Below are 26,171 nucleotides of genomic sequence, written 5' to 3' on the forward strand. Positions count from 1 at the left end.
GTTTGCTTGTCTTCCATAGTTATTTACCATGTGCAATATTACATATATTGTTGTAGTAGATGTCATATTATTAATACAATGTCCACGCTACACATAGTTTCTTTGTACATTGCAGTAAAATTGAGTAGAAACGTTTTTGATTCAGTAAGTTTAATATTTTCACAAGTGGCCAACTGCACAGTCATTTTTCTTTGCTTCATCTTTTATTGCTGATTCCTATTGTATTGCGGTTTCTGTTGCATGCAGTAGGAGGGGCGTCCTTCATTCAGAGGAGCATATATAAAAAACACTGAGCAGAATTTAGAGCAGGAGCTTCTCCTCGCAGCTTTCCTCTATCTACTTTCCTCCTATCCAGGGGCAGACTGAGAACCTAAAGCAGCCTGGCAAGTTTTGTCAGACTAGCCCTCATATGGTGCATAGTGAGCGAGAGCAGCGAGTGAGCCTGACCACTACAAGAAGGGTTGGCGGGGGCTTATCCAAGCCAAGAAAATTTCAGAAAAATGGTGCATTCTACAACACATTTTTAATTATATATTTAATTGTATTATTTTTTAAGCATAGTAAATGATGACCTTAAAGCTCACCAGGATACAGCAATCTTTATTGGGGATCTTCAATGATTCCCTCACTATCACCCTCCAACATGGCCTTGCATCTCTCTGTAGCCCTTCTCTCACATGTATTTCATCTGTTTTATAGCACCTCACTTACCCGCATAGGGTGTTGGAGCACTTTTCATCACACACACATACAAAGACAATGAATCATACATATGTAAATCAGTGTATAGAAAATGTTACATAAGACAAAGGGGACCACAAGGTGTAGGATTCACTTGTCATCCATACTGGGAGGCATTTTGTAGGAGTGCTTGGTCTGGGGAAGCATAAACTTAGGATTCAGAATGTAACACAGTGGTTAAAGCTGACTTTACTACTAATATTTTTTTTATACCCAAACAAACCCTTTTTAGCAAAATTAGGATAATGAAAGTCTGGGGAAAAAAAACATCACTTTCTAACCGAGGTTATGATTGTAATTTATGAACTGCACAGTAACAAAAGGATCTCTATGACAAGAGCAGTAACCCACTGAGCTATGCACATAAAATACTGTTCTCTGATCTGCATAGTACACACTCTTTGCAGCAGGTATATTAAATCTCTGTTCTACCTTAAATGAGTCAAAACTACCACTAGACAAAACTCTGGTATTTCGCCAGCAGGTACACTAATCACAAGAGTTATTTCACCACTTTTATTTTTGCCTGAAAACTGTTGGATATACAAGGAAACCTGCATTGCTTTTAAAACTGCTGCACTGCTACAAAACCAGCCCATAGCCTCCAGGGGAAATGCCTGATGCCTGCTACAGCTGGTCCTGCCTTGCTCTGATTTCAGCGATGTATTTAACCTACAAGAATGGAGATGCGAGCCCAAAGGAGCTCTGTGGACAAGCGATGCATGTGCAGTGGAAAGCTTTCAACCCACCTTCTGCAATGTTTCTTTATTTAATGCGCAATACTGAAGGAGGTTGAGATGAGACATTTAAGAGCCAGTGCGCTCTGGTAGGATACAAAAGACAACAAGCACCCAAACTGTAACATGAGCTGGAAAGAAGTAATTAAATAGTCCCCAAAGGAACAGATAAACAACCAAAGCATAAGGATGAGGAAATTGGCCTGTGCACCATTGGAGGAAACAGGTAAAAGGCAGAGGGTGCTTCCATAGTCCACTGTATCTACAAGTAGGCCACTGATTCTGAACACCTAATAGGGCACCAAAAGTCCGCATTGTAGTTGTCAAGGTCATCTTCAGCATTTCCATTCCATGGTCAAGTTGGGAAGGCTATGGACTGTTTGCATCATTTGGGTGTGTCAAGTCTGCTGCTTTAAAAAGTAGACCAAAGACTACAGAAACAGTTGGGGGCCTCATACAATTAAAAAAAAAAAAAACTTTCCCTACATAAAATTACCTACTTAACTTAGACCTGGCTCCAGATTAAAATGTTGAGGAGTCGTTATTACTGAACTTTGAACTTCTCTTCTAAGACCTCAAACCAGGCATGCCTAACAGTGAGGACTTTAGTTTCTATCTAATCCTCAGATGCCCATGGACTGTTTTACATTTTAATGAACAATTTGAGAGTCCTATTTCCTGAGCCACATATGCTCCCAGCACAACAAAAAGCCCATTTTCCCAGGCAACAGGAAGCACATCTGCAATTTTGAAAAGATCAGTAGGCCTGAATACTTGTGAGAAAGGGAGACTGCTCACTTTCAGGCTGAAGATGGCAGTGAAAACTAAGCCTAATCAGCACTTGAAGGTCCTACTTCAGATGAAGAGGTAGCCATTACTACAGAGAGAGTGGAACAGGAGAGGTTGAAAAAGATCTCCATTACTTGGGAGGCCTTTGCCAGTCTCCTAGGTGAAAAGAAACTAAAATCCTGGATGTTCACCAGCATGCGTTGTGAGCAAATGCTCACCTGAGTCCACTGAGGACTATACTTCTGTGAGTGATTGACCATGTGATGACACCTCAGGTCGGAGAATGAGAGGGAGTACCTAAAACGCCAGTGGGAGAGATCCAAAGCAGTGAGAGAAGAGAATGATCCCCTGCCAAGCATGACAGATGAGATGCTGGACTGAGAAGAAGAGACAACAACAAATTGAACAAAGTGCTTGTCTCTAATAAATATAAGATCCAGCACTGCTGCCTATGGCGAGTTGGCGGCAGGCCTAGCATAAGGCGCAAGACCCCGCAGCCAAGATCGGTGTGAAATGGGGGTTGGCTGCTAGCCATGCCAGCCCACTTCTCGCGACCATACCCAGCTGTGCACAGCTGAAGACCATGCTCAATGGTGGTTGGCTGCCAACAGCGGGTTGGGTGCAGTGCAGTAATAGTTTGTGGCCATCCACCACTAGGCACAGCAGAAGGCTGGCCGCAGCGCCTGGTCACAGGAGAGTTGGTGACGTTTCAGGGTCTCCTTTGAACTGCCAAGGTGGAAAGAGAGAACAGGTATATATGATGAGCAGTGCTTAATTTGTGCTTGTTGTTTCTGGTGCTAAGCATCAGCACTTATTGTTGAGGGCCGGCGCTTATTTTTCTGCCTCAAGCATTTACTGCAAGCAAAATACACATATGGGAAAGACAGAGAAAGAGAAAAATGAACAAGCGCCACAAAGGGAGAAAACACAAAACTGCAAGGGTGAGATGAAGGGGCAGGGAGTGGCTTTAAATAGATTGAAGAGGCCCAAGAAGGCTTCAGGATTACGCTCCCTCAGTAGTCTGTGCTCGCACCTTTAATTGCTGCAACCGTGTGTTAAGAGGAGGACTTTGAGCACCGGCACGTTTTAATTTACAAAAAAAGCACTGTGTATAAGTGAAGACAGGACTTAATTTGGAAATGTATATATCATTTATTTATTTAGAGTTCGTATTGTATTACACATTGCTTCACTTTTACATCCGCAACAAACAACAAGTTGATGGAAGGGATGCTGAAATTAATTTCAGCCACTGGAAGTCATGCAGGCTGCATCCCAGTCCATTGTCTTTCACACTCCTCCCCAGTTCCACTTTAGACAGAGACAAGCCACAGGCAAATCAAGCTTGCTCCAGCGGCAACAGGAACAGCCCAGCCTCGGCAGTTTGAGCTAGAATGTTCCTAGTGGGGCAGTACCAAAGCTAATTTGCCTGTGGTTGGTCTTTCTGAAGAGGTAGCACTACACGTACCAATACAGGTTGGCAATTCTGTTTTCCAGCCTGCTCTGCAAAAGAGGCGTGATGATGAGGCATGACAAGTTCATAACACAACTGGTTTTCCATGTGTTTGTTTTCTGGGTGGAGGGGGCGTTACACCACCGTTTAACCTCCTAAGCTATCCTGTTTGTTGCGTGGGCCACGACTGATATGCTGTAGTTGATCCCTATCTGTAATGGCAGAGCTGAGTTATCAAACAGTAGAATTAAATGCGACCAGACTGATTGGCAGTGGCATAGATTGACTGAAACATTTTCACCCACCATCTTCTCAGGCACGGCTGCCACAATGCTAATTGTGGCTATAAATTGTGTCTCGGTTACTCTTCCCTGACTTGAAGCAATTTAAACCTTCAGACTGCTGGTGTAAGGTTTTCACTTCGAAATTCTTCATTAATTCCATCACAGTTAAAATACAAACAGTTTTAGTTGCATGACTTTTAATGGTTTTGTTTTTCATACATTAACAATATGTTGACATTAATATTAATAGACATTGCGGCCATTTATAAAGCATGCAGCACGGAAAAAAATGTCTTGTAATACAAAAATTGTGTTTTATGGTCCAGTTCCAGGGCACACTTACTAAGAGGGAGTAATTGCATGCGTCTGGCCTTTGTACCTGTGCTGTACAGTTTCACGCAAATACCTGCAGTGGGCGCTCTACCTCTGAGCTGCTTTCCCCACGGTTAAGTAGTGTGCACATTGTGAAAAAGTGTATTCATCCAGGTGGTTATCACGTGCTTGTTTAGAAGGTCGTGTTCATGTTTTATATCCCTTTAGCTTTTATTTAACGTCTATTCAAGGCCTTGAGCATAATTTCTTCTTTGTTGAACTTCCAGAATGTTTTTTGGCACAGAGACATTACCCATTGTGTGGCATGGATTGTTTTCAAGGAGCTCTACTTACTCCCAATTGATCTCCCATCAAAAGAGAATTCACTGCTGTCTGGGTCCAGGCCATGTCCTGCAGTTGCATTGGGGAAGCTGACCTTTAGTGACCCATTATATAAACACAAGTACCACTTTAGCAACATCAGTCATGCATATTTTACTACAGCACTTTTTCTGAGCTTAGACAGCGGCTGCTTGTGGGATGGTGTATGTCCTGATAAAACTACCGAGTCCTGCTTCAGAAAGATAAGAAACCCTATTGTTGTAAAACAGTGTTATTCTGCCAGATTATTTCTATTTATGCCCTTTTCTGGCGATAGTAACCGTTGCTTGGCTTAGGTTTTAGGGGCCTGATCGTTTGTTGTTCGATTACCACTTGCCACATGACTGTGATCAGTTGCGCTGCTGAACAGCAGCGGCGCAAGCATTAGGCAGATGTGAAATACCACCATGGATAAGAAGGTGGTTTACCATAACTTTTCTTTATCTAAACTCCAGTGTGCACAACACCACACTTTTTTTTAACTCGGTTCACAAATGTTCGCCTTACACCGGAACTAGTCTTTTTTGATGATGTTGATTATGACTTTCAGATATCCCTCTAAACATTTGCAGGCAAACGTTCACTCACTATTTACCAGGCCTTTGTCACCTTCGTATGTAGAGTTGCCCGTATACCTCATAAATAATACTAAATTCCCTAATTTCCAAAGTAGCATCCACATTATTGCCTTCACCGCTGCATGTTAAAGCCCTTGCCTGCTTCAGTTATTTGACCAAAATGTAGGGAGCGCAGTGTAGTCATTTAGCCTTTGAAGAAATCCATGTGCAACTTGAAGGACAAGGATTTCAATTTTGGTACAGTGTCTCGGCATTTCATGCCTTTGAGTTATTTAAGGATGTCACGAGACGTGAGGGCTAAAGCACAATATAATAGAGGGTGAGAAGGTGCAAAGTATTCACCTCCTCAAGGTCCCATTGCCAGTCACACTCCCAGTCACAACAACATGCAAAGTCCTGTTGCCCACCCCCTCCCCCAGGGAAGTATCAGTATCTGAATCCGTCGTTATGAGACAACCTTAATCCACCATACACCAGAAGTGATACAGCCCCACTGCTTGCTGACACAACAAGTCCCCACCCACACACGCATGTTCTGAAGCCCTCCCTAGTTTACCTAATCCAGTTTACTGCTGCTGGGGTCAGGCAGATAACCTGCTCCTGGATTTCCCGCCCATGGGATATCATGGAGAGGGAACGCATTCTATGACAATTTCCTGCTCAAAGATGACCTGTGGTGGGGACATCCTGGAGGAGGAAATCGTTACAAGACAATTTCCAGCGGTAGAATGATTCATCCTGGGACATACTCGAGCAATAACTTGTCATTTCATGCTCAGTGAATTCTTATCTGCAAAATATGAGAAGTTGTGAGACTGCAAGTTCTGGTGAAGGTCAAAATATCTTGATTTCGTATACCTTTGCCCGCACCCACTATACAGGCTACTGATTTAAAAGTCAAATTGCATTGTGGCTTGCTGCCCCTCCCCCTTCTGGTCCCACTGAAGGTTTTCAGAACACCCACAGACTATGCATACATGAATACTTTCGATTTTTCTATGTTATGTGAATGCGTTCAATGTGGATATCTTTAAAATCGATCCTTGAGCTTGTAGTCGAGTACCAAAATTGGGTACCTGTGATTTAGAAAGTGCAGACAAAACCACAGGTGCAATAGAGTACGTCACAAAGTGTGACAACAGAGTCCTACATCCGAATTGCCCAATGAACAGTAACAGCTATATATAAATGAGCAGCACTGGCTGGAGCAAGTGTGTATGGAGTTGCAGAGCACTCTAATATGAGGAAGTATTTCGATTGGGTGTGTCGACACTACTCCTGTGGAAGGTTCAGGGACTGATTTGTTCTTCCAGTGTCATTGCCATCTACAGATGTATTTTGCATTGCACCCATATTTGATCACTGTTTCATAATATGCTACTAGTTTGTTTATGGACTCAAGAATGCTCACAGCATCGGCAAGTGCACATTCTTTAAATCTACATTTTGTGGCCAGAAAACGAAATGCTATTTTATTTTTTACATGAAAATTATTCCTTCGTGTAATATGTTTTGCTTTTCTCCAAAATTAGATGTGCTTAAAATGGGTTGTGGTCGAAAAAGTCTCAATGTCAGAACTTAGCTTCTGCTAAATGGCCTTTAGCATGGCAATGTTTATTATCTAGAGGTTTTTCCATCCAAAGGATAGTGCAAGAAAATTGTTCTGCATCATTCCTGTTAGTCATTCTCCTCTCGGTACCGTGGAATTGCCATGAAAAAAATAACTCAGAAGACAGATAAGGAAAATCATACTGGCTTGTCAAGAAAAGTTAAGTTACATTAAAAGTATGTCCTGAACCAGCATCAGGACGCCGGTTTTTCGACAATCTCTGTTTAAACTTCTGAAGGCCTTGCTATGGAACAGAGGATTGGCACTCATAGAGCTGGTACTGTGGAAATCGTCTGCCAGGTCATCCTTTCAAATATGGAGGGGGCAAGGATGGTGAGCAATATGATCCGTTGCCGATTCTTCCCACTGGCGTGACATACAGTTCGTCTGTTATGGATTAGCATACCTATAGTTGCATGAAATATGGCTCTGCCCCCTGCTTCCGCATAAACCTGCATTATAAAAGGGCAGGTGCAAAAATACCACTTCCATCCGTAAACCCAGCCTTTTGCTGGTCTTTTCTCGTTAGTTCTTTCATTGGGCTTCGGATAGTTCTCCCCAAGACATGCAAGAATTTGGGAGGGTGATTCCCTGTCCATGGGGATGGGACCCAAAATGCCCAAGGTATCTTTTAGAGGGGGGTAACATCATACAGACCACCTCCACAGAGTGTTGTCTTTTCTGATAAGACTGTTTTACCACCTACTTAGGTGAGACAAAAACACCTTTGTTCAGACCCACTGCCCACGGTTGGAAATTAGAACGGGCAGTGATGTGATATTGTAACTTTAAAACCTGTTTTTTATTGTGCAAGACACACAGATCAGCTATCCTTACCTATCCAGAATAGTCCTAAAATGTGTTCTCTCCAACTGGTGAGAGCTAACTGCAAGATACTAAAATCTTCTGTCCTGTGCCTTGCTATTTTCCATATTCCCAATACGAATGTTTAAAACTCGTTATTGCTTGCCGTTCCAAATTTTAGATTTGATTGCATTTTGTTGATTTTGTTCTTTACAAATGGCAATTATGTTTAGACTATTTTCAGCAGAAACCCTGCCATGTTGGCTTGGAATGGGTAGGCTCCATCTTCCACCCTTCTGTACATCTCATTTCTGGAAGGGAACGTGAGATATGTATTTGCCGCCTGGAATGTTAAAAATAAAATAAAAAAGGAAACAGGGGCCTAGGTGTTTGATGAGTGGTACTGAGTCTATCAGAGTGTTGGAGAACATTACCTTTGCCATCTTAATTGACTACCATCTATCAAATTTAGAGATGACTGCAGGCCAAGCTGTCATCTCTATACATTGAAAGCAACCATCGTTCTGGCGTACAAATTGTACAAAAAATGTGGTGGACCTATTGCTTTTGACTGCTGTTGACCAAACTTTTTTTTTTTTTTTGCTTTTCAGAAATAAACTCCCAGAGCAGTAGTTTGTTTTTGGAAAACAAAAAAAAATAATGACCCTCCCACACCCAGGGATATCTCTCCCAGGGTGTGGTGGTTATTATTTTGTCTGTCCCTTACCGTAAAGTTTTTCCTGGTGTAATGGACAGATAATAAAATTTATTACAAAGTTCACCCTAAATAGGGTGTGCTGTGTAATGTGCTTCCTCCGAAGACCCCTAGCCCATTGAGCTGTCTGAGGAAGCTTTTTATCAAGAGAGCCAACATGGGATCCATTGGTGAAAAAATAAAGGTTTGTCTGTCACTAAATGAGGGTTTGGTGGGCATGGTATTCCATCAGATTTGTGACAGTGTCCTGTCCACCAAACTCTAAATTGGACACCGTCTTGCACAGTAGAAACAACCCTTTGTGAAACACCCTCTCTTGGAGTGTTGTGGGTTCCAGAACTCACCTTTCCATTCAGACCATTTTAAACCCACATTCTTGACATTCAACAAAGACACCCCTCACACATGTTCCAGACAGGATGAAGTCTAAGGATCCAGTTATTGAGATGTTTAATAGAGTGGGAGCCATGAGGCATTCCACTCACAGTGGTAGAGGTAAAAACCTTTGAGGCTTCAAACCTCCTGTCTCCCTCCAGGGAGTGGAATCGGTGCTCCCTGTATTCATGAAACACCTTTCCTCCATTTTGCTGGACATCACAAGCATTGGCAACACTTTCTCTTCAAACTGGCAACTTTCCTGCTTCTTTGAATCTGGCAAACAATATCCCTCTCCTAAAAGTGGCCTTCAAGTGTTGTTCAGTTTCTGGCCAATCACAAACCTCCCATACCCAACCAAAAGAAAAACTCATCAGAAAATTGAAGCATCACATGGAGCAGAACCTCACCTTTATTATTGCACAATATGGCTTCAGGCCTTTCCAAAGCACAGAATCTGCTTTAGCAAACATTTGAGTCTTTCTGATAGAGACAGTTTGCTGCCCTGGTGCTGTTTGGCATCTGAGCTGCTTATATTGTAACCACACTGCCTGCTGCTCTGGCTCTAAGAATGGACAGACATATTAGGGTCAGAGCTTGAATGAGCTAGAATGGATTTATTAATTTCGCCACAATCTGAGCCACCAAATTTGGATATGATCTTCTCTTTACTCCTTTTGAAAAGTCCCATCTGAAGTTCCACCTGGGTTATCATGCTCCCCAGAATTGTTCAATATCTGCAAGCTTCCCCTTGTTAGAGTAATAAGCCATCACTTGGCAACATTACGTATGTATGCAGCTCATACCAGGATACTTTATCCATCTCAGATGTCAAGGAGAATCATGCTGGCAATGCGGAGTACCTAGAATGTGTCTAATTCTAGATTAAGGATTTTTTATCTGAATGGCTGAAAGACATAGTGAAAGGAGGGCTTCACTCAGACTCAGTACTTTACAACTTGCATCCAAATCTGGGCACCCCTCCCACTCCTAACAGGTCAGAAACTTTGGAATTGGGTTCGACCTTTTCACATAATGTAATGCAGTGGCTAAGGAAAATAACTTCCAATCTCTGGCCTCTCGAGAATCTTCCTGTTACTCTAACAAAATTACCATATCGAGTTAAAACACGTTCTGGTCAAGGTCTCTGTAGACTTTTGGAAAATATTCTTTGGTGGCCTTCCTAAAACCTAGCTCATGGCCATACTACAAATAGAAAAAAATCAGGCAGCCACAATGTGCCTACCTGTGTGAGAACAGGGCCACTTCAAAACAGCCCTGGGCGAGCTCTTCTAGCTCTCAGTTGTATTCAGAGGCAGATGTCCTGACTGCCTGTAAAATCTGGCACGTCAGTATGTCCTGTCAGAAATCTCCACTCTTGTTAGCCTTTCTGATCAATCAGTGCCCCTGCAAAAGATCCAAGTATGGGGGCAGATCCTTGATGTAATGTAAAATGACGTAATATTTCAGGGCCTGAATTCAATTCTGAAGCTGGTTTCCTTGAGGTGAGGCAATACTTGAAAACCAAGCTCCCCAAACAGGATTTCAACCAAACTCAAAATACTCATGGGAACATCTGCAGACGGCATAATATAGATCTACTAATTCATCCCGCTAAACTCTCCTGGAATGAGTGGTGCTTACTGCTTCTATCCTAGGTGCACACTAATGATTTGAAGTGAACGAGGTGATGTGCACCTCTTTAAAAAAACTTCTAAATAAATACATTGAGGAGTTATAAATTGTTCCGTTTGCTCTCTCCAAGTTGTGCGTATTTATACAGTTCTATCGTAGGGAACTGTGAAATAGTGAGACTACAAATTCTAGACACCAAAGTATTGTTATTGATGTTCCTTTCTATTGGATGTTGTTAAAAAGGGATTCAGTGTTGTCAACGGTATTGATATTGAATCAGTTCTTGTGGTACCAATGACAAAAAGGCAGCTTGTTTTCCACAGATGGGTCACCAATATGCTGCCGCGTGGCTCCTAACTTGGAAATCTTTTAAGGGTGTTTGTTATACACAGGAATAATTTAGCCAGACATAAAATATTTGCAGGCTAGCACGTTACCCAAACTAAAGACAAACGAAGGCAGTTTATTTTGTGTTTCTTCGCTGCTATGCTTGATAACAATACCTCATTTTCAGATGGTCATCATGATAGTTGTGTGACGCCAGTTCGAGTATTGCCTCCTGGCTCTGAGCTGCAAGCACTGGGCAGCACTCTCGTACTCTGTGTCCCTGCGCCGCATTATGCACGCCCTATTAGTCTTCCACAAATGTTCCACTTTTTTGTTTGTTTGGCAGGCTATTCAGGACGCCATTTCCTCCCTTTGATTCCCATTGTCCGTTGCTTACACTGCATTAGCTTTTCCCAGAATGTAGCTGGCAGGCACTTTTGTGTGTGCATGGCCTAGGGAGTCCCACCCCCTCCGAGCCAGTGTGCTTAGAGTACAAAACCTCACCCTAAAAGTGACCGAAGAAATTGCGCTACCCTGTGCGACGGTAAGCGTGGAGCCTAACCCCGCTTTTCTGCTTCACCTATCACTTTTTATAAAGCTACCGTGGGCCTCCATGGCACCAGAGATTCAATGTTTCAGTCTAGTTCAAATTCTACAAACCATTTTATTCTAGAATGTTCTTCTATCTGGTGCAATTAAGGTGCAGCACAATAACACATCCCATTATGCAATTACTTGTTAAATAAAAGCGCAACACAGGATTGCCCTGTCCACGACGAGCCACTCAGTACACTTCATTCCTCTCATGTGTAGTGTGTAGCACACCAAACTTGAAAGTTGGATGAACCAACTTGAAAGCTGCATGAAATTCATTTTAATTGCTTTATTTGATTAGCATGTCATTTTTCTCTTAATTAGGCATCTGTCGAGCCATCGGAGTAAGTAATTTTCAAATACCTCACTTGGAGCAGCTGAAGGAAGACTGTGACATCATTCCTCATGTTAACCAGGTGAGTGAGTGATCAGACATGAACTATCACTGAAAGCGATGTATTGTATTAACAGTTTTGAGGTTTTTTTTCACATGAGCCAGGTGCACGTTACATGTAAGTAGCATCTTAAAGTGACTTACAATTGTTTCTTCATCTAAAATAAATTATGAAGTGGGAATTCATGAAGTGCAACTCCTTAGGCTTTTTATGGTATTGCCAGACAATTATGTAGCATCACCAGAGAGGAGCTTTGGCTCCACCCATATGCTAGGTGCCAGGAGTACATGTTTTGATTTGGCAGAAGTTGTGTGCTTTCTCAAAAAAGTGCCCGCCCTCCACACAGCTATAGTTGTGTTTATTTATTCAGCTGCTTAATGTTGAACTTTCAGGGGCACACGCATAACACTGGAATACTTTTATAGCCTTATAACCTTCCATAGTGGGCGTACCAGCCATTAAAAGCTCACTCCAGCATTTAAGGCCCAAGCCGAATGCGAGGGCCTTTAACAAGGAAGCAGGACTTTAATGCTGGTATAGCCAAGCTACGGAGGACTATAAGGCTTTTAGAATATTCTGCCACTAGAGGTCAGAATGTTCTAATAAAGTGTATAGATAACAAGATAAGGTATGTTATTCTTCTTTGGTAGTAGCACTGATGGGAGGAGAGAAGTCATTAACCTACATGGATTTTTAGAACCTGCTTGACATTGCCACTGTCCTTGACCTTTTAACCTACACCGATATTATTCTATAGTTCCAGTGGCAGATTGAAACTCCGAGAGTGGTGGGGTGGGCAAATGAGTGGTGGGTGGGTGCATGCATGTGTGCTACATGCAAGGTGCAATGAAATAAAATAAAAAGCCACTTACCTTGAATGCTGCATAAGGACACGTCCTCCTCGCTCCGGTCCTCTTCTTCTCTCGATCAAGATCCAGCATGGGCCTCAGCCAACTCCTATAACCAAACCTGCTGTTAACCAGCATGAGAGAAGCATTAAGATTGAAGGGAACGGCCTCTCTCGTCACTCCAGAGGACACTGAAAGCCTGTGCTTGCTCTCAACCCAGTTGTCCCGACAGCTGTGTTGGAAGGTTTAAAGTGTGCATGTCTGGCTGACTGTCGCAAGATAGCCAGCCAAACAGACATGCACATTTTAAACTTAAATTCACAGGCAGCCCACCACTCCTCCCTTTTGCTGTCACTCAGCAGGCCCTGCCCCATCCTGACACTGTTCAGGACTGGTTGACGAAAAATAAAATGGTAGTAAATTAACTTGATTACCATTATATTTTTCATCTCTGGGGGCATTTTAGTTAGTGGGGCGATGCTACTCCGCTCTAATGGAGGAGCATTGCCCCTCTATAGTTCTTTGTCCCCGCACAAATATATAATCTTTTTCCATGCTATTTACTTGTAATGTTTCATATTACCATATAACATGCCTTTAAAGCCCGACCTATTAACATTGCTAGTGCTTGTTTTAGTCTTTAGAAATGGAGGTTGTGCATGAAGTTACCCAGCCTATGAGAATACTATTTTTTGTTTAATATGCAAAATCTTGAGTCTGAAGGTTCACAAGTTCCAATCAAATAGGGTCAGAATACCAAGAGAACCCATTTTGATTATGGGATAACAGTAGTATTTAACATGTCTTTAAAATGTGTTAGATAAAAAATGCTATATTAAAGGCAAAGGCCCACAATACGTGTTGGCCAATAAATTCCATATGTGCGGAACTTCTGTTACTGCACATATTGAAATTATGAGTTTGGTGTTAAATGTCAGGAGGTCAAACCCGCTGACAAGCATTAAGGAAACATGATCATAACATGCAGATTTTGGTGTGATAGGTACTAAAAGCCACACGTTACTCCCCAAAAATTTGATTGGTGATAAATATTGCACCCGTCAAATACTAAACAACGTGGTGTTGGTTTTTATCTGGTGCAATAATTATCGCATGTGATATGGCCAACTCTTAATGAGGGCCAAAGTGTTTTCATGATTAGCATTTTTCTGTGACTCAAATAGTCTGTCCGGTGTCTAGTGTGAGGCGCAGTGATTTTCTGGTACCGCCTCAAAGGGGGCTAATTAATGTGCAAGAGAGCTGAATGAATGGCCTCTAACACGATAGTAACTGGAACACATTTTGTATAGATTAAAGTCTGTGCAGTGAATTCAGTGCTATGCCCAACTATATACAATCAGCACAGTCAAACTAGAAGGTTCAAGGTTCTTGAAAGATTAATCAAAATCATTGCAAGTCAACCATTCAAAAAACCCAACATAGATGCAATAAAGATATATAGTATAAAAATCCTGCAATGCTAGCCTAAACCTAGTCTCTTTATGGTTCACTGTAAGCAGATACCTAAAAAGAGGAAGAGCAGCAAGAAAAATAATTAAATGTTTGCGTCTTTCAGAGCTCAAGTAATTTGTGGGTAGCTGATAAATGGGCAGGCATCCCACTTTAGAAGCAATTAAAGTGCAAGGTCAAACTAGAAGAAAACCATTGCTTCCTTCACCTGCATTTTTGACATTAAGAGTTGCTGAGAGACTCTGGGCCTAATTACGACTTTGGCAGATGAAAAAGGCCGTCTGCCGAAGTCCCCCGGTCAAGTTACTGACAGTGTGGTCCCTTCCTGTGGGCCCTATTACGAGTTTCCCACTGGGACAGTAGGCGGAAACAGAGTTAGTGCCTGCTGGCCCAGCGGGAAACAACCCAGAACATTGATGATGGCTCATAATAGCATTGCTGCAGTGCGTAGGGTGCACCAGCACCCGTCGTGCTTTTCACTGTGAAAAGCGCAATGGGACTGGCCATGCTTAGTGCGAGGGCAGTGCAGGGGCCCCTATGGGGCCCCCACACCCTGTGTCCGCCAGCCTTTGCACGGTGGGGCTATCACCATGTAATTGCCGGCAGAGAAGGGACTCGTAATCCCCAGGGCAGCACTGCTTGCAGTGCTTCCCTCGTGGATTAGGACCGCCAGCACTGCCGGTCCATCCAGTGGTGGAAAACTGGCAGTGGTGGCGGTCTGACCGTGGCGCAACTGCCACAGTCATAATGTTTCTGTCCGACCGCCACCGCTGCCCTGGTGGTGGTCTTAAGATGGTCAGGGTCGTAATGAGGCCCAAAGTCTCTACGCCATTCTCTAAAAATCATGGGTGCAGATACCCTTTTAGCCCTACAGATGACTACACTGTATCACCCATCAATTTCAATTAAATCTCAGCAGACATGCATTTTGAAAAGAATGAGCGACAAGGGAAAACCCCTGGTCTGAACTTCTAAAGGGATGATAAGCACATACAATCTGAACACAGAACATGACTTCTTCAAGCTTTTATTCAAGAACTTAAGTTAGCATAGTGAATGGGTTCATGCTGAAAGTAGGAAACTGAAAGTGTATCTTTTTCAATGGCCAACAACTACTATATAGCTAGCTATTTACACACTGATTTTCTGTAACATTTTCTGTCATTACAAAGTTGTCCCAAAGGCTAGCTGTCTCTGAATTTTATTTTGTCGAATTAACCCCTCACACAAAATACACAAATTTTGGTGGTAAGAGTTGATCCCAAACTTATTAGATGATTTCATGTTATCAGGGTCACCAGATCCCAGGTCATGGGCTCTTATTTAACAAACCAGTCCTCCCTGGGAGTTTTAGTACGTTTGTCTCTGTTGAGCAAAGTGAACTAATGATCTATAAGTGAATAGTCTGTATCTGGGTAAGCAGAAAACGGAAGCAAATCTAGATTACCATGTGGTGTCACTGATAGCATGGAGTTACCTGGTACCTTTATGTACCCCCTCCCCAAACAATGGACCTTAAATATGTCTGCTGATGTTCACAGAAATTAAAGAAAATAATGGCCATTTATTTACTGGTCACTACATTAGTGACTTCTCAGCTACTACCTCCAAGTTATCAAATGCCTCAAACATTCCCTACACTGAATTGCTGTCTCTCTCTCTCTCTCTGAGCTAGTATTAGAAAAGGGAACAGGTACTGCATGATCACTGGCTTTACTTTTACCTTCTGTCACTGCCTAATGGCAATCACTGCAACAGTGGAATAGATTTCTTAAGAAAGCCCATTCACAGCGCTATAGTACTGAACTTGGCCTCTCATTGTGTGCTTCACTGGATGACCCCTTCTAGTGCTGCTTCGAACTCCGTGGGTTTAGCTTCCCCGCACCCCCTCACATTAAAAGGCTAATTGGATTTCACACAGGAAAATAACTTTGAATATCCAAAATGGTAGATGCTGACCTCTGTATCTTTAGGCATCTGAAACTGCCATACAAAGTGGTCAAAGAACAATCTTGTGGCTGTCAACTGAATTTCAGTTCCAAGTTGCATTTACTTTGCCCCGCAATAAGTCTATTTACCAACATTGCCACAATTAACCTTAACTAACAAATTACCTGAAGAATGTCTGCCCGACAATGTTTGCTGTTAATCCAGGCCTATTGTTTCAGAGCCCAAAGAGTCTGTTCTTGGTGCAGCTTTTCAGTCTTTTCAGAGATGACTGCCCTGCAGTAACCTGTGTTATGATTAAACTCATACACATCTTCCACCAAGGGCCACTGTGATTGCTCTCACAGACCTAGAGGCAATATGTCAGGTTAGGTTTCTAGAGCCTGGTTACAAGACCATGGCCATCATGTAAGGGTTTCCAGGAGTGGCAGCCACCTTAGCTCTCACTTTGGTAACACTGGCACTGCGCTTGCTACCTCTAGCCTCGAGGGTCGTAGTCCTGGTCCCTTGCTATACCTATGTCAAATAAAAATGTTGTACAGAGATTTTCATTTTTGATTTGTGTTTTTGTACCATTAGAGAAGTAATTAAGCTCAGGTAGACATTGCTAATCTGGGCCGATTTTCTCTGGAATTTTTTTTTTTTAAATGGCAGATGTGTTGCAGTGATGATGTAATATTTCAGTAACTATGAGACCTATATACTTCATTTTAATGCCAAAACATAGGTTTTGGGGGTCAAGTAGTCTTATAGAGACAAAAAATAACTCCTCAGAGCGACCCCTCTGGCATTTTCCAAAATGGTGATGTGTTTTAGCCATCATATTGGTAATTTATTTTAATATTGCTTTTGTTTCAGGTTTTCTGTTGATTCAAATTCGTAAACATGAGCAAAGCAGGTGGTAGTAGAGGATCTTTACCTCCTGACATGGTGTTGCCAACTACAAAATCTGAGGACTCCTTCAACAAAGAAAAATGTGTCATGTGACAGACTATTCCAAAAGAAAAGCCAACATCCACTGCGGGTGGACAGAAGTGAGTTTGAGATGCTGCAGAAATACGGCAAGATGAAGTTCACAAAAGATTAAGGGCCATATGTACAAACACTTTTTCCCATAGACACAGAATGGGTAAAAACCTTTGCTACATCTGGCCCTAAAACTGATGGGCGAAGAGGATCAAATAGTTTATACTTGTAACAAGTGCTTCAAGTTGTACACAGTGGAAAGAAAGCATGGAAAAAAATCATCAAAAAATAGGGGAAACCAGTGAATCACAAGGATTCAAGCCTTCTGAGAAAGCGACGACAACCAAACCCAATGCCCATCTACTTAGAAGATCGATGGCTACTCCTCATCCGCCTCCAACAACGAATCAGAAAGCAGAGGATGTTCAATGTGTTGTCTGTGGTTTAGCCAGAACAAGCACCAAAAAGACTGATGAATGAACAAAGTAGAGTATGTGAGTTTCAAAGGGCAAACATGTTTTTATCTACAGCTAGTTTCTTCCAAGATGAAGTTTCCAGCCGAGTAGCTGATCTAAACAGTGAGGTAAATGTATTTGCAGCAGATTTGTATGCCCACCCGAACTGCATGCATGCATAAATTCGAAAATATGAATGTTCAAGAGCTCCCAGTTGCAACGTAACTGCCAGCCTTCAGTTAAGTTTGCACTCATTGAAAAAGAAAATTAAGTTTTAAAGCCACTCTTGAGTGCTGGTTACGGGTTCATACTTAGTGAGATCAGGGAAATAATGGTCAACATTGATTAAACTGTATTGATCCATAATTAATTAAATTAAGATTTTTCTGGTGAGAATGTACAATGACAGAATTCGTTTTTGTCAGTCTAATAGAAAGAATGAGCCACTTATGGTGTCCTCAGCTGACTTGACTCCTGAAGTTCTTGCTGCCAAAATAAGATCATAGGATGTTGTAAAATCAGCAGGAACCATTTTAAGAAACATCCTGAAAGATTTACATTTTCGACTTAATGACAGATTTTGAGATGCCCCAAGCTCTGCAAATAATGGGAGTCAACAAGAATGTCTGATGTTGTCCTAACATTTTTACATCATTGTTTGATATCTGCAAAGCAAAACTGTTACAAACTAAAGTTCTTGAGTTCGAAACAGAAGCTGACAACATTTATGATGGCTATGAAGATATAAGTAAAGAAGTGGAAGACAGTGCCATGAACTGACAGGCTTATGCTGTACAAATGTACTGTCTTTCCAAGTCATGTTTTATGAATACATCATAGCAAAAAGAAAACACTGCTACACATGATGACTGCCCACTCAATCTATGACAAGTGAAAAAGTAAAGAACTAATCACTTCAATTAATAGGACTGGTGTATCAACAAGCTATAATGATATAGTATGGAGGAGGAACTTGTTAACAGCTCATGCTGTACAATCTTGTAAATCCAACCACTCACCACTTCCAACTCAATGTACCAGGAAAGGATTTACAATTGCTGCTCTTGATCATTTTGATTTTGATGACAGCTCTTCTTTGTCTGGAACATCCAGCACACATGATGCTGCCATGGTGCTTTTTCAAGACTGTACCAATAAAGCAACTATTGGAAAACAAGCTGTGTCCCCTGTAGGCATAAACAAACAAAGCTGCAAACTTATAACCCAACTGCCTTGTCAACATGTGCAAACTCAATATAAGCCATCAACACTTCCCAGTCTACCAGAAAGTTTCAAAATAGCTGAGGACATGGATCTTCTTTTACCTGATGCTGCAGTCCACAGGTCTTTTTTAAATTGAGTAAGCAATATGATAAATTAGAGTGGACTAAGGGATGAAGAACGATCAGTTCCTCAGTGGGCTGGAAATGCATGCTGTGACCTCCCATAATACCGTCCCACTGGAGAAGGTTGGGTTTTTACCACTAATACCATCTCCAGTCGCAAACTGTGCAACAGTATACACAACTGTAAAATATTTTCATGCTCAACATTTGCGCGCTGAACTTGAAGACCATCCTATCCTGCCTTTTTTCTGTGATGGAGGTGTTTTCCGTTTTGTAGCTGACATTTTTAAGAAGCATCCAGTAGAATCTGATGATCCTTATCCAATGATGGGCGTTTTCCACATGACAAAAGTTGCTATGTGGTGTGCAGGAAGTTTGCAGTAGATGTGGCATAGATGACACACTTATTAAGGTTGAAATCTTTGGAACCAAAACTGTCCAGTCAATATTGAGCAGAATATATTATGTTCATTTGTTACAAGGTATGCTCACCCTATCTGTGTCATGCTGCGGTGGCCGCGGCCGCAGGCTCAGGTCGCCGCGGCGCGGCATTTGATGAATACCGCGGCCTGCAGGCAAACCGCGGGAGAAGCCGCGGCTTGCAGACAGGCCGCGGGAGAAGCCGCGAGTCTGATCAGGGGTCGCGGCACTCACCGCGGCCCCTTTCTTCGTTTCTGCCGCAAGGGCAGACGCGGCAGGAATTGAGACCCCGAGTGGGTCTCAGACCTGCCGCCCATAGCGCATTTAGTGCGCTTTACATACAGATCAATTATAGAACCTTCTGCTTCACCACTTACCAGTATTAACAGGCAAAAGCCGAATACCTGCACATGGTGGTGTTTTTATGCATGCCTTTTCCCTTTCCCAGCATGCTGCCCACTTCCTCTCTTCACAGCATGCATTGTTTCTCTCTGTTTGGACGCATGTTCTTTATTCACTGTTATACTCTTTTCCCCAATCCAAGATGGTGGTGTTTCTACTTCCTGTTTCCTACTTCCTGTATAGGGGTATATAAGGGGAATTCAGTGGCTTATTCACTACACTCCACTCCTTTAGTGACAAGAAATGATCCCTGCCTGTCTAATTATTCCACCTTTATCACTACCTTTAAACAGATGTTTGAGCGCCCTGGACTCGAGGCTTCAGCAGAAGAAGCTCTCTGCGATATCCAACAAGGGAATCAAGATGTATTACAATACATCACCCGTTTCAGACAATTAGCAGCAGAAACATTCTGGGTGGAACGTACCTTGGTGACACTGTTCCGCAGAGGTCTCAGAGAGGACATTAAGGACGAACTGGTGCACTCTGCTAGAACAGAAAAGGATTGATGGCTCAGACTCTGACGATAGAATATCGGTTGAATGAACGAAGAATGGAGAAAAAGAAGAGTCGTTTGCCATCACACTCAGTGACATCTCGCACCTTCTCTCATCGTACCGAGGAAGTCCGTCCTGAACCTAAGGGGACTACTGAGGAAGAGCCAATGCAAATTGATACGGCTCGAGGACCTTTGTCAGCTAGTGAAAGAGAGCACAGACGAAGTAAGGGACTTTGTCTATATTGTGGTGCAGCTGGTCACCTACCAAGCCTTTGGGAAACGCCAACTCCCGTCCTCAGTGAGAAGGGTGAGGACGGGATATCGTGAAATACCTTCCATTTGTTCTTCCAGGGAGGAAGGAACTGCTCTTTTTATTTTACCGGTTATCCTTCACTTAACTGATGGCCGGGAAGAAAGAACCCTGGCTTTATTGGACTGCGGAGCCAGTGGCATCTATTTAGATGAAGCATGGGCCAAAGAAAGACAGATAGCACAATTACCTAAGGAAGTACCAGAACAAGTACACACGGTGGATGGATCACTCTTGGCCTCAGGACCCGTACAATATACCACCCCTACTTTCTGTCTACAGTTTGGGAAACACCAAGAAAATCTTTTGTTTGATTTAATTTCATCACCACACCACGTCATGATCCTGGGAATTCCATGGCTCACACGGCACAACCCTTACATCAACTGGGAAACAAGAACTATTTCTTTATCCTCTCACTTTTGCCAGCACCACTGCTACCTAGCAGGGGATTATTGGTCCCCAAAAAGTCTTCTAACTGCACCCCCTAAGGTGGGATGCTCTAGTAACGTCCTACAGGGAGTTCCCAGGCAATATCAAGAATATGCCAACATATTCCAGAAGCCAGAAAGACCTGAACTGCCACCCCATAGAGAATACGATTGTGCCATTCCTTTAGAACCAAATACAGTGGTTCCTTTCGGGCGAATGTACTCTCTCACAGAACCTGGGAAGCAGATTCTTAAGGAATACCTTGTGAAAACCTACAGAGCGGGTTGATTGCTCCCTCCTCTTCACCTGCAGGGGCTCCTCTCTTCTTTGTTCCTAAAAAGACTAAAGATTTGCGTCCCTGTATTGATTTTAGAGGATTAAACAAGATCACTATTAAGGATCGGTACCCGTTACCCCTCATTAAGGACATCCTAGAAGCAGTCAGAGGGGCAAAAAGATTCACCAAGCTGGATCTCAGAGGATCCTACCATCTTTTAAGAATTAAAGAAGGTGATGAGTGGAAGACCGCTTTTAGAACACCTTTTGGTCACTACGAATATCAAGTAATGCCATTCGGTCTCACCAATGCCCCTTCCATTTTTCAAAGGTTCATGGATTCCATCTTTTCCGATCTTTTGCAACAAACAGTAGTGGTTTATCTCGACGATATTTAAATTTTTTCTGTTCACCCAGAGGAACACTCTAAGCATGTTCGCCAAGTTCTAGAGCGACTCCGACAACACCATTTATTTTGCAAACCTGAAAAGTGCGAGTTTGACCAGACGGAAGTAAAATACTTGGGGTATTGCATTAATCAAACCGGAGTCGCCATGGATTCAGTCAAGGTGCAAGCTATATTGAATTGGCCATCTCCTTCTTCCATCAAGGAGACTCAGGCGGTCATTCTGACCGCAGCGGGCGGCGGTAGCCGCCCGCCATGCGGTCACCGCCATTTGGCCGCTCCGCGGTCAAAAGACCGCGGCGGCCATTCTGGCTTTCCCGCTGGGCCGGCGGGCGCCCGCCAAAGGAGCGCCCGCCGGCCCAGCGGGAAAGGCCCTGCAACATAGAAGCCGGCTCCGAATGGAGCCGGCGGTGTTGCAGGGGTGCGACGGGTGCAGTTGCACCCGTCGCGATTTTCACTGTCTGCTAAGCAGACAGTGAAAATCATGCTGGGGCCCTGTTAGGGGGCCCCTGCACTGCCCATGCCAGTGGCATGGGCAGTGCAGGGGCCCCCAGGGGCCCCACGACACCCATTCCCGCCATCCTGTTCCTGGCGGTAAAAACCGCCAGAAACAGGGTGGCGGGAGGGGGCAGCGCCGCCATGGAGATTCAGCCCAGACAGGGGAAATCTGGCAGGAAACCGCTGTATCCCCTTTTCTGACGTCAGAATGGGCAGGGAAGCACCGCCAGCCTGTTGGCGGTGCTTCCGTCGTCATCCACCCTGGCGGTCGATGACCGCCAGGGTTGGAATGACCCCCTCAGTGTTTTTTGGGATTAGACAACTTCTATCGACAATTTATAGCAGACTTTGCCCAGAGAACCAGCTATATTACTCAAACCCTTAAAAAAGACCATCTAAAAAAGGGCTTTTGTTGGACACAAGACGCAGAGTTAGCCTTTCAAGACTTAAAGAAAGCCTATATTCAAGCCCCCATTCTACGACACCCAGACACCAGCAAACAATTCATTGAGGTCGCAGATGCATCCGAAAGAGCCATTGGGGCTGCCTTACTGCAAAGACAAGACGATGATGGTTTAGAGCACCCGGTATTCTACCTTTCCCACATTTTATCCGACTCAGAACTGAACTATTCCGTGCTAGAACGTGAATTACTCGCCTTAAAGACCGCATGCACAGAATGGAGACACTTTCTGATGGGCTGAAAAGAACCCTTTGAAGCCCGGACAGACCACAGAAATCTACAGTGCTTAAGAAACTTTCAGTGTCAGAATAGCCGGCAGGCTCGATGGGCTTTCTTTTTCAGCCAATATGACTTTTATATCACATACATCCCTGGTTCTCAGAACATCCTGGCGGATGCCTTGTCCCGACGTTATCCTGAGTGCAGTGATTCTCCTGTTCAGAACCTATTTGACAATAACAAAATCATTGGTTTAGTACAGACTTTTTTAGACCAAGTCAGGTCCGAATATGCCCGTCTAGAAGACACAGAGCTGAATAAGTTGCGTCCGCAACTTCATATAGATCAAGGGTATTACTATCATGATAAGGCCCTGTTCTTACCCACTAAACTAGTACAGACTGAAGCCTTACGTATGTGCCATGATTCCACCATTGCAGGTCATCGAGGAATGAAAGTTACTCAAGAACCTCTGCTTCGCTACTTCTGGTGGCCAACTCTCAAGACAGATACGGAAGAATATGTATCATCCTGTCCTATATGTGCTCAAGCCAAGACACCCCGTACTAAACCAGTAGGTTTACTTCGCCCACTACCAGTTCCTCCAGGTCCATGGCACACCATCTCCACAGATTTCATGTGCTCATTACCCTCTTCAATGGGAAATCACGTAATAATGGTAACCGTGGACTCCTTCACTAAGATGGCTCACTTCACGGCCTTAAGAAAGTTGCCAACGGCAAAAGAATTAGGTCAAATCTTTACACAAGAAATCTTTCGACTTCATGGATTACCTCTGGTCATTATATTGGATAGGGGTCCTCAATATATCTCCCGATTCTGGAATCAATTCTGTAAGACCTTGGGAATCGAAGTGGCCTTATCATCAGGGTTCCATCCTCAAACTAACGGACAGACGGAACGGCTCAATCAAGGCTTCGAACAATATTTACGTAGCTTCTGCAATGCTACGCAGAGTGATTGGGCTACCTATTTACCGCTTGCAGAATTCTCCTACAATAACTCCATACACAGCACCTCGAAGGTCTCCCCTTTCTATGGCTCCTACGGTTTCCATCCTAAGGCCTTTCCAACTCCCCTGAAAGATACTTCCAATCTTCCTGCCATCTCTTCCTATGTTCGACAGCTACGGGGTGTCCAACGTGTTCTCCATTCCAACCTTGTGGCCACTAAGTCTCGCATGAAAAAGATAGCTGATAAGAGACGTTGTGCGGCTCCTCACTATCAGGTCCATGATAAAGTTTGGCTCTCCTCTAAGTTCCTACCTCTCCGACTTACTCAGAACAAATTCAAACCCCGTTTTTATGGTCCCTTCCTGATTCTCAAAAGGATTAACCCAGTGTCTGTGCGTCTTCGCCTGCCCCGGACTTGGAAGATACACCCTGTGTTCCATGTCTCTCAACTTAAACCTTACCTTCCTGATCCTTTTCACAGACAATTCTCCTGTCCTCCCCCTCTGTTGGTTGATAATGTGCCCAAGTACGAGGTCCAGAAAATCTGCGACTCTCGGTTTTTCCATGGACGCCTCCAATATCTTATTCATTGGAAAGGCTACCCTATGAGTGAGTGTTCCTGGGAGGATGCCCCTTCAGTTCATGCCCCTCTTTTGGTACGTTGCTTTTTTCGACTCTTCCCTCACAAACCTGGGGCCTCGGGGGTGGGGTGGACCTACTGTGACGATGCAGTGGCCGCGGCCGCAGGCTCAGGTCGCCGCAGCGCGGCATTTGATGAATACCGCGGCCTGTAGGCAAACCACGGGAGAGGCCACGGCTTGCAGACAGGCCGCGGGAGAAGCATCGAGTCTGATCAGGGGTCGCAGCACTCGCCGCGCCCCCTTTCTTTGTTTCTGCCGCAAGGGCAGACGCGGCAGGAATTGAGACCGCGAGTGGGTCTCAGACCTGCCGTGCATAGCGCATTTAGTGCGCTTTACATTCAGATCGATTATAGAACCTTCTGCTTCACCACTTACCAGTATTAACAGGCAAAAGCCGAATACCTGCACATGGTGGTGTTTTTATGCATGCCTTTTCCCTTTCCCAGCATGCTGCCCACTTCTTCTCTTCCCAGCATGCATTGTTTCTCTCTGTTTGGACGCATGTTCTTTATTCACTGTTATACTCTTTTCCTCAATCCAAGATGGTGGTGTTTCTACTTCCTGTTTCCTACTTCCTGTATAGGGGTATATAAGGGGAATTCAGTGGCTTATTCATTGCGTTGCAACACTCCTTCGGTGGTAGTCAAGCTCCGGCTGGTTTCTTCTTGTGTATCCAGTGTTTCCTGACCTGTCTTCGTCTCCAGTCTTCCTGTACTCTCGGATCTTCAGTTCTAACGCCCTTGTGTCCTCCTTCTGTTTCAGGGAGTTCCTGTTGGAGGTTTTTTACCCTATTGGGGTTTTTCCTCTGGGACTCCTTCTGGAGGGCACGGACTGTAGTGGCTTGCTATTGTCAAACAGCACCGTGGCTACCAGAAGGGGTCGCCCCTACCTCGGCCAGAGCAGAACCTGCCAGAACCGGGGTCGTTCCCCAACCCTCATCAACTTCGACGGTAAGCCCAGTGAACACCGTGACAATCTGAGGCTATAGAAAGATTGCATTGGAATGCTTTCTGAAACAAGAATGACAAAGTAGGTTTTGCATAGCTTATCGTAGAAGTGAATAAGGCACAGGGTGCACTTCATTCAAAGGACATAATGCAAAACCAGGAAATGTTCAATAAACTCAGATCAAAATCAGTTAACCAAGTTTGTAGAATTTTTCAAAGAATGTGAAGAAAATCAGAACTTTGCAAGTACTGGGGAAATGTTTTACACATGATAACTCTAGTGAAAAACTTGGTAAATGCTGAGCAGGAAGGAGATTAGGAGCTGCATGTGTAGACTGTGGAGTCACTAATTACTGTTTTTCACAAATTCGATTGCATAAACTACCCGAGATATGGGTTCTGGTATTTGGAAGAGTGAAAAAGCTGGAGGTGGAAAAACCATACCTCTACAGAAAATGCATCCAAAGGTGTTTTGTGGTGAAAGACAGAGAGGGAAGGTTCAATGCTGCTGCTCCCGATATGAAATTGGAACAGATGTCCAACCAGCCACTACAAAACAGGTTACAAAAAAACAACGTTCGCAAGCACATAGAGTGATGGATGTAGCAAAAGAAAGGATTAATTTAATCAAGGACATTCTGTTGCACAATCTTTTTCCAACAAACACATTGGGGGTCATTCTGACCTCGGCGGTAAAAGGCGCTTACCGCCGGTCAGAAGATCACCATAACACCGCCGCGGCAAACCGCCACGGTCATTCTGACCCGCAACTGGCAAACTGCCAAAAACCCGACATCCACAAAAGTCCGCCACACCAAAGGTCAGCGAAAAAATGGCGATGACCAAACCTCCACCGTCACGCCAAGAGAAATACGCCCATACCATTCCGACCCACAAATCCACGCGGCGGTCTTTCAAACGCG

General features: G+C 43.7%; 1 protein-coding gene across 2 annotated transcripts in view; it reads left to right on the top strand.

The window, feature by feature from the left end:
- Nucleotides 1-26,171, top strand: part of LOC138293144 (uncharacterized oxidoreductase ZK1290.5-like) — a 546,598-nt gene that overhangs the window by 333,393 nt on the left and 187,034 nt on the right. For both annotated transcript variants that reach the window (XM_069232183.1, XM_069232184.1), the window contains exon 4: nt 11,659-11,750. In XM_069232183.1, the coding sequence (XP_069088284.1) occupies nt 11,659-11,750 (92 nt within the window). The remainder of the gene's footprint in view (nt 1-11,658; nt 11,751-26,171) is intronic.

This window comes from Pleurodeles waltl, chromosome 4_2 (genome assembly GCF_031143425.1).
Source record: "Pleurodeles waltl isolate 20211129_DDA chromosome 4_2, aPleWal1.hap1.20221129, whole genome shotgun sequence".
Classification (NCBI taxonomy): Eukaryota; Metazoa; Chordata; class Amphibia; order Caudata; family Salamandridae; genus Pleurodeles; species Pleurodeles waltl.